At 42.6% G+C, this 14,490-nt stretch overlaps 1 protein-coding gene across 1 annotated transcript in view; it reads left to right on the top strand.

Annotated features, from left to right (window-relative positions):
• Positions 1 to 6,157: 6,157 nt before the first annotated feature.
• Positions 6,158 to 14,490, top strand: part of LOC137384364 (uncharacterized) — a 32,916-nt gene continuing 24,583 nt past the window's right edge. The window contains exons 1-3 of the mRNA XM_068058297.1: positions 6,158 to 6,271; positions 11,386 to 11,425; positions 12,763 to 12,819. Of these exons, the coding sequence (XP_067914398.1) occupies positions 11,420 to 11,425; positions 12,763 to 12,819 (63 nt within the window). The 5' untranslated portion in view covers positions 6,158 to 6,271; positions 11,386 to 11,419. The remainder of the gene's footprint in view (positions 6,272 to 11,385; positions 11,426 to 12,762; positions 12,820 to 14,490) is intronic.

The following is a 14,490-nucleotide window of genomic DNA, read 5'->3' as shown; positions in this document are numbered from 1 at the left end:
CCACAGGGCCTCATGGTTGCCCCATTTTGAGTTGCTAGATCTGTTCGAAATCTATCTCATTGAGCACAGTGGTAATGCCACACAACACAATGGTGGGTACCCTCTGTGTGAAGCAGGACGTCGTCTCCACAAGGACTGTGCGGTGGTCACTCCTACGAATACTCATAGACAGATGCATCTGCGACAGGTAGATTAGTGAGAACATGGTCAAGTAGGTTTTCCCTTTTGTTGGTTCCCTCACCACCTGCTGCAGACCCAGTCTAGCAGCTATGTCCTTTCGGACTCGGCCAGCTCGACCAAGCCACTCTTGGTAATAGACATAGACGTCCCACACCCAGAGTACGTTTTGTCCCCTTGGTACCCTCAGTTCTTCTTCCAATTGGTGTTCAACGTGGAGAAGCACGGATTCATCAGCCAAGGGGTGGGGGCGGGATGTTGGTGTGGTAGATGGTGATCAGCAGGAGGTTTCCATGCCCATGTTTGACCTGATGCCATGAGACTTCATGGGGTCCGGTGTCAATGTTGAGGACTCCCAGGGAAACTCGCTCCTGACTATGTACCACTCTGGTGATGGTGGTGTTTAGTTTAGTTTAGTTTAGTTTAGAGATACAGCACTGAAACAGGCCCTTCGGCCCACCGAGTCTGTGCCGACCATCAACCACCCGTTCATACTAATCCTATACTAATTCCATATTCCTACCACATCCCCACCTGTCCCTATATTATCCTTACCATCTACCTATACTAAGGGCAATTTCTAATGGCCAATTTACCTATCAACCTGCAAGTCTTTGGCATGTGGGAGGAAACCGGAGCACCCGGAGGAAACCCACGCAGACACAAGGAGAACTTGCAAACTCCACACAGACAGTACCTGGAATTGAACCCGGGTCGCTGGAGCTGTGAGGCTGTGGTGCTAACCACTGCGCCACTGTGTCTTTTTTTTTATTCATTCATGGGATGTGGGCGTCACTGGCTATGCCAGCATTTATTGCCCATCCCTAATTGCCCTTGAGAAGGTGGTGGTGAGCTGCCTTCTTGAACCGCTGCAGTCCATTTGGGGTACGTATACCCACAGTGATGTTAGGAAGGGAGTTCCAGGATTTTGACCCAGCGACAGTGAAGGAACGGCGATATAGTTCCAAGTCAGGATGGTGTGTGACTTGAAGGGGAACTTGGTGGTGGTGGTGTTCCCATGTATTTGCTGCCCTTGTACTTCTAATTGGTAGAGGTCGCAGATTTGGAAGGTGCTGTTGAAGGAGCCTTGGTGCATTGCTGCAGTGCATCTTGTAGATGGTACACTCTGCTGCTACTGTGCATCGCTGGTGAAGGGAGTGAATGTTTGTAGATGGGGTGCCAATCAAGCGGGCTGCTTTGTCCTGGATGGTGTCGAGCTTCTTGAATGTTGTTGGAGCTGCACCCATCCAGGCAAGTGGAGAGTATTCCATCACACTCCTGACTTGTGCCTTGTAGATGGTGGACAGGCTTTAGGGAGTCAGGAGGTGAGTTACTCGCCTCAGGATTCCTAGCCTCTGACCTGCTCTTGTAGCCACGGTATTTATATGGCTACTCCAGTTCAGTTTCTGGTCAATGGTAGCCCCGAGGATGTTGATTGTGGGGAACTCAGCGATGGTAATGCCGTTTAATATCAAGGGGAGATGGTTAGATTCTCTCTTGTTGGAGATGGTCATTGCCTGGCACTTGTGTGGCGCAGATGTTACTTGCCACTTATCAGCCCAAGCCTGGATATTGTCCAGGCCTTGCTGCATTTCTACACAGACTGCAAGGTATGCTTCCATGAGTATGACTATGTCAGGCTATTGATTGACTAGTCTGTGGGACAGCTCTCCCAATTTTGGCACAAGTGCCCAGATGCTCGTAAGGAGGACTTTGCAGGGTCAACAGGACTGGTTTTGCTGTTGTCATTTCCAGTGCCTAGGTCAATGCTGGGTGGTCCGTCCAGTTTCATTCTTTTTCTCAGACTTTGTAGCGGTTTGATAGCAACTGAGTGGCTTGCTAGGCCATTTCAGAGGGCATTTAAGTGTCAATCACATTGCTGTGGGTCTGGAGTCACATGTAGGCCAGACCAGGTGAGGACGGCAGATTTCCTTCCCTGAAGGCCATTAGTGAACCAGATGGGTTTTTGCAACAATTGACAATGGTTTCATGCTCACCACTAGACTAGGTTTTTAATTCCACATTTATTAATTGAATTCAAATTCCACCATCTGCCATGGTGGGATTGGAACCCATGACCCCAGAGCATTAGTCTGTGGCTAATGGTTCAGTTGTAAGGCTATGGCATGTGAAGATGTATTCATTGACCTTGACCACACGTGTGAGGTCATTGAACTTTTTGTAACAGTGCATCCAGGTCCACGGAGCTAGACTGCTGGCACTGCCTTCGTAATATCTGTCTGGAGGGCTTCCTGATCCCTGAAGGAAGAGGACCTCTCTCCTCCTGTCCACCTCCTGCAACAAGACCTCCATTACTGTATCATAGATCATGGGGGCATGCTCTCGGGTCTGTTGTGCCTTTCCCACTTTTCTTTCCAGTCATAAACATCTCTTTTCCCAGCTCCAGCAGCTGCTCCATCTAAAATGCACCTCCTCTTTAAGAGATGGAGGCTGGCTTTAAGTAGCACAGGCTGGCTTTAACTGGTGCTAGTCCTGCACGAAATTGGGCCCCCTGATGTGGCGTGCAGCCACTCAGCAGCACACTGAGCTGGGCTGTACGCCACTATCATATAAATTAGCAAACAGTACAGCGTTTGCGTGCTGCCTGCATCGTTACAAGCGGGCGTGGGTCAATTGCGGGCAAGCCAGCCCGATCCATTTGTCCCAACTTCTCTTCAAAGGCTCCAAACCAAACTCACTGATTTGAAAGGTGCAAGGTAATCTGCACCTTGAAATGATCACTGTGGCTACAAATCAAATTCATATTTTGAACAAATCACACAGGATACGGATAATTGAACAGACTGGCTTGGCCCCTCCCTCACTTGGACACTTACATTACAAATTTTAACAAAATGTAATAAGCTGAGCTGGAGCATTTTTCTCTGAGTGAAGCTGGTTTCCAACCTACTTTGTACCATGACAGAATTATTTTAAAAAATGCCAAGCATTTAGGTAAATCACACATAAATCTGTGTTTAAAGCATTATAATAATGAATTTAAAAGGATTGCATCTTTAAGGTAAGTGCTACCCCTATTGCCAAGCTTCTATTTACATGTGTAATTTTGTAGATTTTCCACATATTGCCATTCTTGGATGAATATATATTTTTTGTTTAGAATCAATTGTGTACATTTGTGACCTGAGTGTTGTACCTAATAAAAAAATGTATCTTATGTTTTATCTTGTGTTTTTCATATTGATTAGTACAAAAACATTGACTCCGTGTTGGAATTCTTCAATTGTTACATTTCCAATGCTCAATACCCATTCAGGAGAGTATGTAGTTTTAAAAACAAGTAGGATTTTCCAACAAAACTTGCTTTTTAAGCATGTATGGTTCAGAAGAAAGATCCCTTAAATCTTTGCCTATAAAAACTCATCTCTTCTCTAATTATAAGTGGACAAGAATATAGAATAAACAAAACACATAGATGTGTTGGATTGTCCTGTAAAATGTTCAAAAATATCTAAATTTTTAATCCAACTTTACAAACTATGAGGAGGTGAAAACAAGTTTACCTTTAGAATTTGAGTTTGAATGCAGGACATACCAGGTCTTTCTCTGAATTGATGGAAGGAAGAACAAGGAAAGGGAGTATAAAATAAAAGGCACAATTCTAAAGTGGGTACAGGAATAAAGGGACCTGGGGATAAATGTGCACAAATTTTTGAAGGTGGCAGGACAGGTTGGGAAAGTAGTTAAAAAGGCATAAGGGATCCTTTGCTTTATAAATAGAGGCATAGGGCTAAATTTTGTTGTTTACCTTGAAGTCCCCCCACTGGGGCTGAAAGCTGGAGGCGACCCTGCTTCAGCGGGCGGCAGGACCAAGGGTGGCATATTGCTGGAGATGGCCAATTAAGAGGCTGCTGCCAGTGCTGTTGTCCAATTAAGGATGGCCACCCACCCTAATGAGCTGTCGGCCCAATCAGAAGGCTGGCAGCTCAGGAACCTCAGCAGCATCACCACTAGGGGTGGCCATTGCTGAGGCTGTAACACTAGGGAGAGGGCGCCTCAATGGCAGGGCACCCTTGAAGAGGGGTAAGTGTGGTTGTGGGGAGACTTTGAGCACCAGTTACACCGTTGCCATGAGGGAAGCCAATGTTGCTGGGAAGCCCTCCATGGGCCGTGGAATGCCCATAAAGGAGGACCCCCCACAAAGCCCACTAGGAAGCTGCCTGGTTTTACCAGGCCATCTCCTCATGCAAAGTCAAGCCCTCCCAACGCAGGCAAAATACTTAAGTGGCTCAATTGGCCACCCAGCAGATGGCCGAGTCACTAACATTCTCACAACTGGCAATATGGCATAGCATAGGAAGATGTCAGGCTCCCCTCCCAACGCCACTCTCTCCACCCCCAACACCCCCAACACCCCCCCCCCAAAACCTTTTTGGCAGCCCTCCCCTCTTCCGGCCTGTCGGCCTGTCGCAATGTGCTGGGAAAATTCAGCCCATAGAGTACAAAAACAAGAATTTTGATGGACTTTTCTAAAACACTGGTTCTGCCTCAACCGAAGTATTGTGTGCTATTCTGAGCACCACACTTTCAGAAGGATGTGAAGGCTTTAGAAAGAATTCAAAGATTTATGAGAATGGTCCCAGAACTGAGGGACTTCGGTTGCATGGATAGATTGGAGAAGCTGGGGATGTTCTACTTGGGGAAGTTTGATAGGAGTGTTCAAAATCATGAGGAGTCTAGAGTGAATAGAGGGAAACTGTTCCCATTTGCAGAAGGGTCAAGAACCAGAGCACACTGATTTAAGGTGATTGACAAAAGAGCCAACAACGACATGAGGAAAAAGTTTTACTCAGTGAGTGATAAGGATCTGGAATGCACTACCTGAGAGTGTGGTGGAGGCAGGGCTTTCAAAAGGGAATTGGTTAGACACCTGAAGAGAGAAAAATTGCAGGGCCATGGGGAAAGGATGGGGACGTGGGACTAGCTGAGAAGCTCTTGCAGAGATCTGGTACAGACAGGAGGAGCTGCATGGCCTCCTTTTGTGCTGTAATCATTCTATGATTTTATGAATATGGACAGTCTTTACCCAGTTTATTTTTATTCATTTATGGGATGTGGGCTTCGCCAGCAAGGCCAACATTTATTGCCCATCCCTAATTGCCCTTGAGAAGATAGTGGAAAGCCGTCTTCTTGAGCTGCTGCAGACTGTCCATGAAACTTTAAGGAGGTCAAGGCCAGAACACAAAACTACCTGTAATTTAGCACAAGTTGGCACTCTTGGTGAGATAGGCCATAAATATCGTTTGTGTGAGAACCAGAAACAATCACACTGGTCCATCAAATTTGCCTTTTTATCCAACGTAGTGCCACTGGCTTCCAGTGTGCAGTCAATGGCAACACTGAAGTTAACTTGTCAGATCTTCTAAAGCCACTGGAAGGAAAACCCTGTAAAACAAAACCCTAAACTTTGGGCATTCCTCGTATGTGTGTTTGAGGGTCCCATCAGATGCTGCTTTTAACAAATGAACCATCATCGATCATTTTCTTCAACGTTCATTGTTGAAATGATATGAATTTGTAATCCCTGTCAAATGACACTGAAATTCTGGTGGTTAACAATATTTTCTGCAATTTGTCGATTTGTAGTTAAGCTCAGTGGAAAATGTGAAGCACTTGCCCTCGCTTTTGTATAGAACTTCGCACCGAAAATCATTGTTCCTCAGTCAGGACGAAACTTGTAGCAAGCTGGCTGAAACTGTCTTAATTGGTTACAATGACTTGTTGCAATCTGTCACCAGTGTTTAGCTATGAATTTTCTGTGTATGTAGATCTTGTATCTGCATTTATCATATCTAATGTGTCGGAATAGTTCTCCAATGTCGAGGAAAACGGTTTCCAACAATTTAATTTCATGCAGTCAGTCCGGTTAGAAAATTACGCTCTCCGTTCTATACCAGAACTCTGACCAATCAAATTCGCCGATCGAGGAAGAAGGAAGTGAAGAATAAGTTTCGTTTTCCTTTTTTTGCGTCTCTTAATCATTCGGTTTACCCGCTTAGACTCAGTACAAGCTGTTTCCGTTCCACTGAGACTGTGAAGTGGTTTTGGGGAGACTCTGACTTCTGCTGATCAGGTAAGAAATCCCTAACTGTAGCTGGACAGGCGCTCGGTCCCTTCACTCCAGTCTGACAGTGAAGCCGCTCTTCAGTCTCCGCCGCAGACTCGCCGTCCTTTTGTATAGAATTGTGCAGAATAATAGGAACAGACATTGAAATATGAATATACTTTGGTCATATGAATGTGGAAATGTTTAGTAACGTTGGCGAGAAAATAGTTACAAATAGAAAGAAGTGAACATAAAAAATAAATAGAATACTGTCACAATAATATTTTAAGATATTTTATATTGATTTTTATTGCTGATCAAGATAAGGGATCTTGGTGATGGGGAGTGGGATATTTATTTCTTGCTTGTGATGCTGAGGTGCAGTTATCAGGAGTAATCCATTGGTACTAATAGGATTTGTATTTATAGTTCAATAGAATTGGATTTTTAAATTAAATGTACAGGTCACATGTCGTATAAAATCAAATCAAAACACTGCAGATGCTGGAAATCTGAAATAAAAACAGAAAGTACTGGAAACACTCAGCAGGTCGGGCAGCATCTATGGAGAGAGAAGCAAAGTTAATGTTTCAGATCAGTGACCTTTCATCAGAACTGGCAAAAGTTAGAAAAGAATTCGGTTTTAAGCAAGTGAAGGATGGGGTGGGGAGGGGGGGTGGTTTGGTGGGGAAGAGAACAAAAGGAAAGATATGCGATAGGGCAGAGGGCAGGAGAGATTAAATAGCAAAGCTGTCCTGGGACAAAGGCAAAGTGTGTGTTAATGCTTGTGGTGAAAGACAAAGCATTAGGTGGATAAGGTAGTCAAGAAGGCATACGGCATGCTTGCCTTCATCGGTTGGGGCATAGAGTATAAAAATAGGCAAGTCATGCTGCAGCTGTACAGAACTTTAGTTAGGCCACACTTAGAATATTGCGTGCAATTCTGGTCGCCACACTGCCAGAAGGACGTGGAAGCTTTGGAGAGGGTACAGAAGAGGTTTACCAGGATGTTGCCTGGTCTGGAGGGCATTAGCTATGAGGAGAGGTTGGATAAACTCGGGTTGTTTTCACTGGAACGACGGAGGTGGAGGGGGCGACATGATAGAGGTTTACAAAGTTATGAGCGGCATGGACAGAGTGGATAGTCAGAAGTTTTTTCCCAGGGTGGAAGAGTCAGTTACTAGGGGACATAGGTTTAAGGTGCGAGGGGCAAAGTTTAGAGGGGATGTGCGAGGCAAGTTCTTTACACAGAGGGTGGTGAGTGCCTGGAACTTGCTGCCGGGGGAGGTGGTGGAAGCAGATACGATAGCGACGTTTAAGAGGCATCTTGACAAATACATGAATAGGATGGGAATAGAGGGATACGGTCCGGAGGTGCAGAAGGTTTTAGTTTAGACAGGCATCAAGATCGGCGCAGGCTTGGAGGGCCGAATGGCCTGTTCCTGTGCTGTACTGTTCTTTGTTCTTTGGTCTGAGGAAAGGTCACAGACCTGAAACGTTAACTCTCCTTCTCTCTCCACAGATGCTGCCTGACCTGCTGAGTATATCCAGCACTTTTATTTTTTATTTCACATGTCCTTCTGTTGGATTCACACAAGTAGGCAACTAGCCAGTGAAATAAGCCAATCATCTGTAAATGTTAGGCAATAAATGCTGGCCCTTCCAGTGACACCCACATCCCATGAACAAATACAAAAAATTGATTCATAGACTACAGAGAAAAGATTTGCGAGAATGGTTCCAGGGATGAGGAACTTCAATTATGAAGATAGATTGGAGAAGTTAGGGCTGTTTTCCTTTGAGAAGAGAAGGCTGAGAAGTGATTTGATCGAGGTATTCAAAATCATCAGGGGTCTGGACAGAGTAGATAGAGAGAAGCTGTTCCCCCTTGTGAAAGGCTCAAGAATGAGAGGGCGTAGATTTAAAGTAATTGGTAAGAGAAGCAAAAATGACATGAGGAAAAACTTTTTCATGCAGTGAGTGGTTAAGGTCTGGAATGCACTACCTGAGAATGTGGTGGAGGCAGGTTAAATTGAGGAATTCAGAAAGGAATTAGACTATTATATGAAAATGAAGAATGCGCAGGGTTACGGAGAGAGGTGAGAGAATGGAAATGAGTGAATTGCTCTTTCAGAGAGCTGGTGCAGACAGGATGGGCCAAATGGCATTGTAACAATTCTGTGAATTATAGGCCTGAATTTTTCTGTGGTATTGGCAGCAAAACTGTCCACATTCACTGTTGTTACCTCACTGAAACTGACAGCAACTTCGGGAGTTTGCATAGGCGCAGAATAAGGCAGAAATCCAGAAATTACTGTCAGTGAGTTTATGCTCCTCGATAGGGTGGTGTTTCCACAGACTGAAATCTCCATTGCATGATTTGATGAAAACTTCCATTTCTTCCTGTTAGTCTCACTGTAAAACCCCTTGAAAAAGTTACACCTTGTTGCACCTCCCTTCATGGAGCCAGATTTAAATTACTGTCAGGAGAATGGAAAACCACACCAGTGATGACCTTTGTGCACAGCTTTCTTTGAGATCAGTGGTGAGCTCCCTTGTTTTACCACTGACCACAAAATCCAGGCAATAGTAAAGGCAGCATAGAAAGAAGCCAAACAGCACATCCTTTTTGTGCCATCCAATTTGACCCTCGCCCCTGTCCTTTCCCCACAGCCTTGCAAGTTTTCCCCTTCAAGTATTTATCCAATTCCCTTCTGAAACTTGTCGATGAATCTGCTTCCACCACCCTTTCCAGCAGTGCATTCCTGATCAGAACAGTTCGCAGTTTAAAAATAATTCTCCTCATCTCGCATTTGGTTCTTTTGGCAATTACTTTAAATAGTCCTCTGGTTACTAACCTTTCAGGCACTGGAAACAGTTCTATTAAATCTACCCATCTTTTCTGCTCGAAGGCGAACAACCCCAGCTTCTATAATTTGTCCACATAACTGAAGTCCAGCATCTTTGGTATATATCTTTGGCATAGTTGGATAATGTTGGAGTTTTATTGTAATGTACAGAAAACATTTACTATTAGAGTTTTAATTCTAATTTCCTATTAAATGAAGCCTATATTCTCCAGCCGCCAGATAGAGGATATTGCACAGGAAGATGTTGAATATGATGTTATTGTTCATCTTGAATTGGATTACTCTCCTCTTTTATTTATGGAATAAATATCTATTTCACTGCTTGCGATGTAATATTTTACTGACGCAGCTGTTCTACTATCATGTCACTTGATTATAAATTTTAATAAATGTACCTTTTGGTAAATAATTTTGTGGCCGCTGCTACTGTTCTGCATGTTGTTCAATTGCTGGTGGCTTCCAAGAAAGTACCTTGCTTATGGACTGTATTCCATATAACACATATGTAAAAGTATAAACTAATATATGATATTGTTACATGCATTGCATAAGTCACATTACAGTAGTAGTGTTTTATTAATATATAATAACAAATATACATGTAGATCAAGAATTAGTGACCCTTGCTTTATACACTTTTACCATGACAGTGATTCCCAGTGATACATGGTCACGGGGTTATGTATTCCACTCCAGTTAGTGACTCACATACTGTTCAATTTCACAATCACCTGCATTCCCAGTGATACGTGGCCATTGGGTCAGGTGACAATCTGGAATGCACTGCCTGAAAGGATGGTAGAAGCGGATTCAGTAGTAACTTGTGCAAGGGAATTGGATAAATATTGGATAAAGATAAATAAGTTGCAGAGCTATGGGGAAAAAATAGGGAAATGGAACTAACTGGTTAGCTGTTTCAAAGAGCCGGCACAGGCACAATGGACTGAATGGCCTCCTGTGTTATATGATTCTACAATTTTATAATACATTTTGTTCAAAATAATAACATAAAGCATCCATAAAAATTATTATTCACTCAATATAATTAGAGGGTCTTAACCGGCAAGCCTTTGTACACAGCAAATTCTCAGCACACTGTTTTCTACCTAAGAAATTTTATCATAGTTAGTAGAACCTAAAAACTAAAAACAGAAATAATAATCTATGACTTGCACCTCTCAGTATTGTACTTAAAGAGCTGCATGCTTAAACTAAAACCATAAGAGTCATAGAGAGATACAGCACTGAAACAGGCCCTTTGGCCCACCAAGTCTGTGCTGACCAACAACTACCCATTTATACTAATCCTACATTAATCCCATATTCCCTACCACATCCCCACAATTCTCCTGCCATCTACCTACACTAGGGCAATTTACCTATCAACCTGCAAGTCTTTGGCTGTGGGAGGAAACCAGAGCACCTGGTGGAAACCCACACAGTCACAGAGAGAACTTGCAAACTCTGCACAGGCAGTACCCAGAATTGAACCTGGGTTGCTGGAGCAGTGAGGCTACCATGCTAACCACTGCACCACTGTGCCACCCCAAAAAGCCTGAGTAATTTGGAAGACATTTTTTGTATCGGTTGTATCAGTACCATTCAATCTTTGATGGTGTTTCATGTCATTTGTATGTCATTTTCTACTGGATTTGATTGTCTAGCTCTCACTGCCTGTGAAACAATGTGTGATTTTATACACGATATCTGATAAACCCAGGGTTAAATATAATGCAATAGGGAACAGATGAAGAATCACTCAATCAAACCATATGAATTAGATCATGATCAATGAACATCACTCCATCAAATCATTGTGGCTTGGGCGAGGGTGTCCGAATCAGGTTTATTTAAAAGTAAAAGTTAAGCAACAGAACAGGTAACATTTCAATTCTAACTTCCTGGTTTACAAAATAATAGAAGATGCAAAGTTTTGCTTACTCTCTGAATAATGCTGAACTTGACACAATGCCTGTAATATAAAATTTAAACATGAAGTCAAAGCTCTCAAGATGCTTCCAAGTGCTCATCTCTACATGGGATGTGGAGCAGTCGAACATGAATTCCTCAATTGGCAGAGTGCTGCCGAATAAATGTCTGTGCCTGGACAAGGAACTGTTATAATACTCTCACTTCCCTTTTAACCTTTCAAATATGGATATCACAGTACCATCAGTGTTATGTTGTAACTTATTTTGAGCACTAGCTTTAGATGGGTAATGTAAAGTTAGGGAAAAGGAAGGTTCATGAATGTTCGTTTTTTCTTTCCAGAAATTTTTCATTAATAAAGAAAATTAAGTAAATAATGCAGGTAAGTTCTTCCTCCTATTTAATACACAATTCAGTTGGAATCACTAATACTCTGTTGATGCTAATCTGTAAGGACCAGAATCCAGTAATGAATGTTTCATTACAGTTTGTTTGGGAAGTAGTCCTGTGAATCCTGCAGGGGGATTTAGTGAATGGGGAGGTAGGCACATGAGAATGGCTATAGAAACATAAAGTCCCAAGAACATAAGAAAAGCCAAGGATTTGCCTCAATGAATTCTAACACTGTTGGTCTAGATCCATATGTGTTTTGAGTGTCCCCAACATCTGCATCTCTGTTAGCCTTCCTGGCAATTGATTTCAGGTGTTTATCACCCTTAATTTGAAGAAAGAAAACACTTGTATTAATTCAGCACTTTTCAGGTCCACAAGGACATTTGAGCACGTTAAAGCCAATGGACTACCTTTGAAATGTAGTCATTTGTTTTGTCGCAAATTTGGCAGTCAACTTACACACAGCAAAATCACACAAACAATGAGATGAATGACCATTTAACCTATTTTTTGGAATTGTTGGTTGATGGATAAATATAGATCAGAATGCTGCAGAACTCCCTTCTTCAAATAGTAGCATGTGGCCTTTTATATTCATGCTAGAGGGCAGGACATGTTTTTAACATTTCGTCAAAAGAATAGCACCTCCAACAATGAAATAAGCATCTTCCTAGATTATGTACTCATGCCCTGGAGTGGGGCTTAAGGCCACAGTCTTCTGACTCAAAGACAAATGTGCTACCAATGAGTCAAGGCTGACACCAGAAGCTCATCTTGGTATCTGTTCTATATTTATTTTTCATTAACTTGTATATATGACCTTTTGTCCTATTATCCTGCCTTATTTTAGAGTAATTTTCAGGATTTTCTTACCTAATCTATTTAATATTTATATATTTTACTCAGGTCTGGTCCTTGTCAACCAAATTTCTCTAGGCTGAATTTTCAAACTTTTAGTTTGTAAGTCAGCTTTCTTGCACTTTGAATTATTCCTATTGCCCTCCTCTGTGTGAGTTGTGATAAATATAGAACCTTTTTGTTATATGGTGACCAGAACTACATCTCTGGCAGATCAAGTTTAATATTGGTAAATGTAAAATGTTACATGTTGGACTAAATAGTGGTGTACCATGCATAAGCATACTCAAAAGAGGTAAGTGCGATTGCTGGAAGGAGGTTTGTGTGACATGAATTTTATTTTCAGAAACAAAAAGATATAACTTATAATTGACAGGAAAACAGGAATAAAAAGTTAGGTTTAACTTCATGATTTAGCTGACCATTCTTCACCCATTCTGATCATTGATACATATCTTTTTAATGCAGAACTACAAGTTGGAAAACATTGACTGCTTCTATTTTCAGTATAATCACTGCACCAATGTAAGTCTGTTTTTACTTCCTCTCATGGAGTTTATCTTTGTACATTAAAGTTTTTAGTGGAAACAAACAACTTGCATTTATATAGCAGCTTTAATGCAGTGAAAACGTTCCAAGTCACTTCACAGGAGCATATCAAACAAAATTTGATACTGAACCACATAAGGAAATATTAGGACAGGTGAACAAAAACTTGATCAAAGAGGTAGGTTTTAAGGAGGAGAGAGAGATAGACAGGCAGAGAGGTTTATGGATGGAATTTCGGAGCTCTGGGGCTTGGAAACTGAAAGCATGGCTGACAATGATGGAGCAATTAAAATTGGGGATGCACAAAAGGCCAGAATTGGAGGAGCGCAGCGCTCTTGGAGGGTTGTAGGGCTCTAGGAGGTTACAGAGATAGGAAGGGGCAAGGCCCTGGAGGAACTTGAAATCAAGGATGAGAATTTTAAAATCGAGGTATTGCTGGACAGGGAGCAAAATTAGTCAGTGAGCACGGAGATGGTGGGTAAACAGGACATGATGTGAGTTAGGATATGGGCAGTAGTTTTGGATGAACTCAAGTTTACAGGGGGTGTAATGTGATAGGCTGACTAGGAGAGCATTGGAAAAGTCAGGTCTAGAGGTAATGAAAGCATGAATGAGGATTTCAGCATCAGATGACCTGCAACAGTGGTGGCAATGGGCGATATCACAGATGTGGAAATAAGCAGTCTTGGTGATGGAGCAGGTATGGGGTTGGAAGCACATCTTTGTGTCAGATAGGATGCCAAGATTGTGAACGGTCTGCTTCAGCCTCATACTGTGGCCATTGAGAGCGATGGAGTTGGTGGCTAGGGAATGGAGTTTATGGTGGGGACATAAACAATGGCTTCATTCTTCCCAATATTTAGTTGGAGGAAATTTCTCCTCATCCAGTACTGGTTGTCGGACAAGCAGCATGACAATTTAGAGAAAGTGGAGATGTGGAGAGAGGTAGTAGTGACTTAAAGCTGTACAGCATCAGCGTACATTTGGAACTTAATATTGTGTTTTCAGATGCTGTCGGTGAGGGGCAGCATCTACATGAGAAATATGAGGGAGCCAAGGATTGAACCTTGGGGAACTCTAGAGGTGACGATGTGGGAACGGGACGAGAAGTCACTGCAGGTGATTCTCTGGCTATAGCTGGATAGATAGAAATAGAACCAGGTGACAGCAGTCTCCAGCTGACTAATGGAGGAGAGGGTTTGGAGGAGGCTGGTGTTGTCAACAGTGTCAAAGGCTGCAGGTTAAGAAGGAGGGAGAGTTTACAACGGTCACAGTCACATTGGATGTCAGACCTCAGCACATACTTTTCAATCCCAATAGAAAAGGCTTCTTGGATTCATCATGAAAGATTTTTCTTTTTCTGCTGCTTCATATATTGGATTGCCTGGGTGCAGCACAGAACACGATTGAGTAGGAGGATTGCATGTCCAGAAGAGAACCCATCCAAATTATCATCCGTTATTTTAAATGGAGATAAAATCAAGCAGGACCCCATATAGGTTAACAATCGGCCAATACAGTTCTCCTCTGTGTGCTGTCCATCTAGGCTGTCCAATGTGTACAATTGCAAGAAAAGGAAAGCCAGCTTGTGATGACATCCAGTCATAAATTAGTCGGCAGTGAAAAATGTTCTTGTTGGAAAAGAAA

This window comes from Heterodontus francisci, chromosome 26 (assembly GCF_036365525.1).
Source record: "Heterodontus francisci isolate sHetFra1 chromosome 26, sHetFra1.hap1, whole genome shotgun sequence".
Classification (NCBI taxonomy): domain Eukaryota; kingdom Metazoa; phylum Chordata; class Chondrichthyes; order Heterodontiformes; family Heterodontidae; genus Heterodontus; species Heterodontus francisci.
Note: the sequence above shows the minus strand (reverse complement) of the source record. Positions and strands in the feature narration are given on the sequence as shown.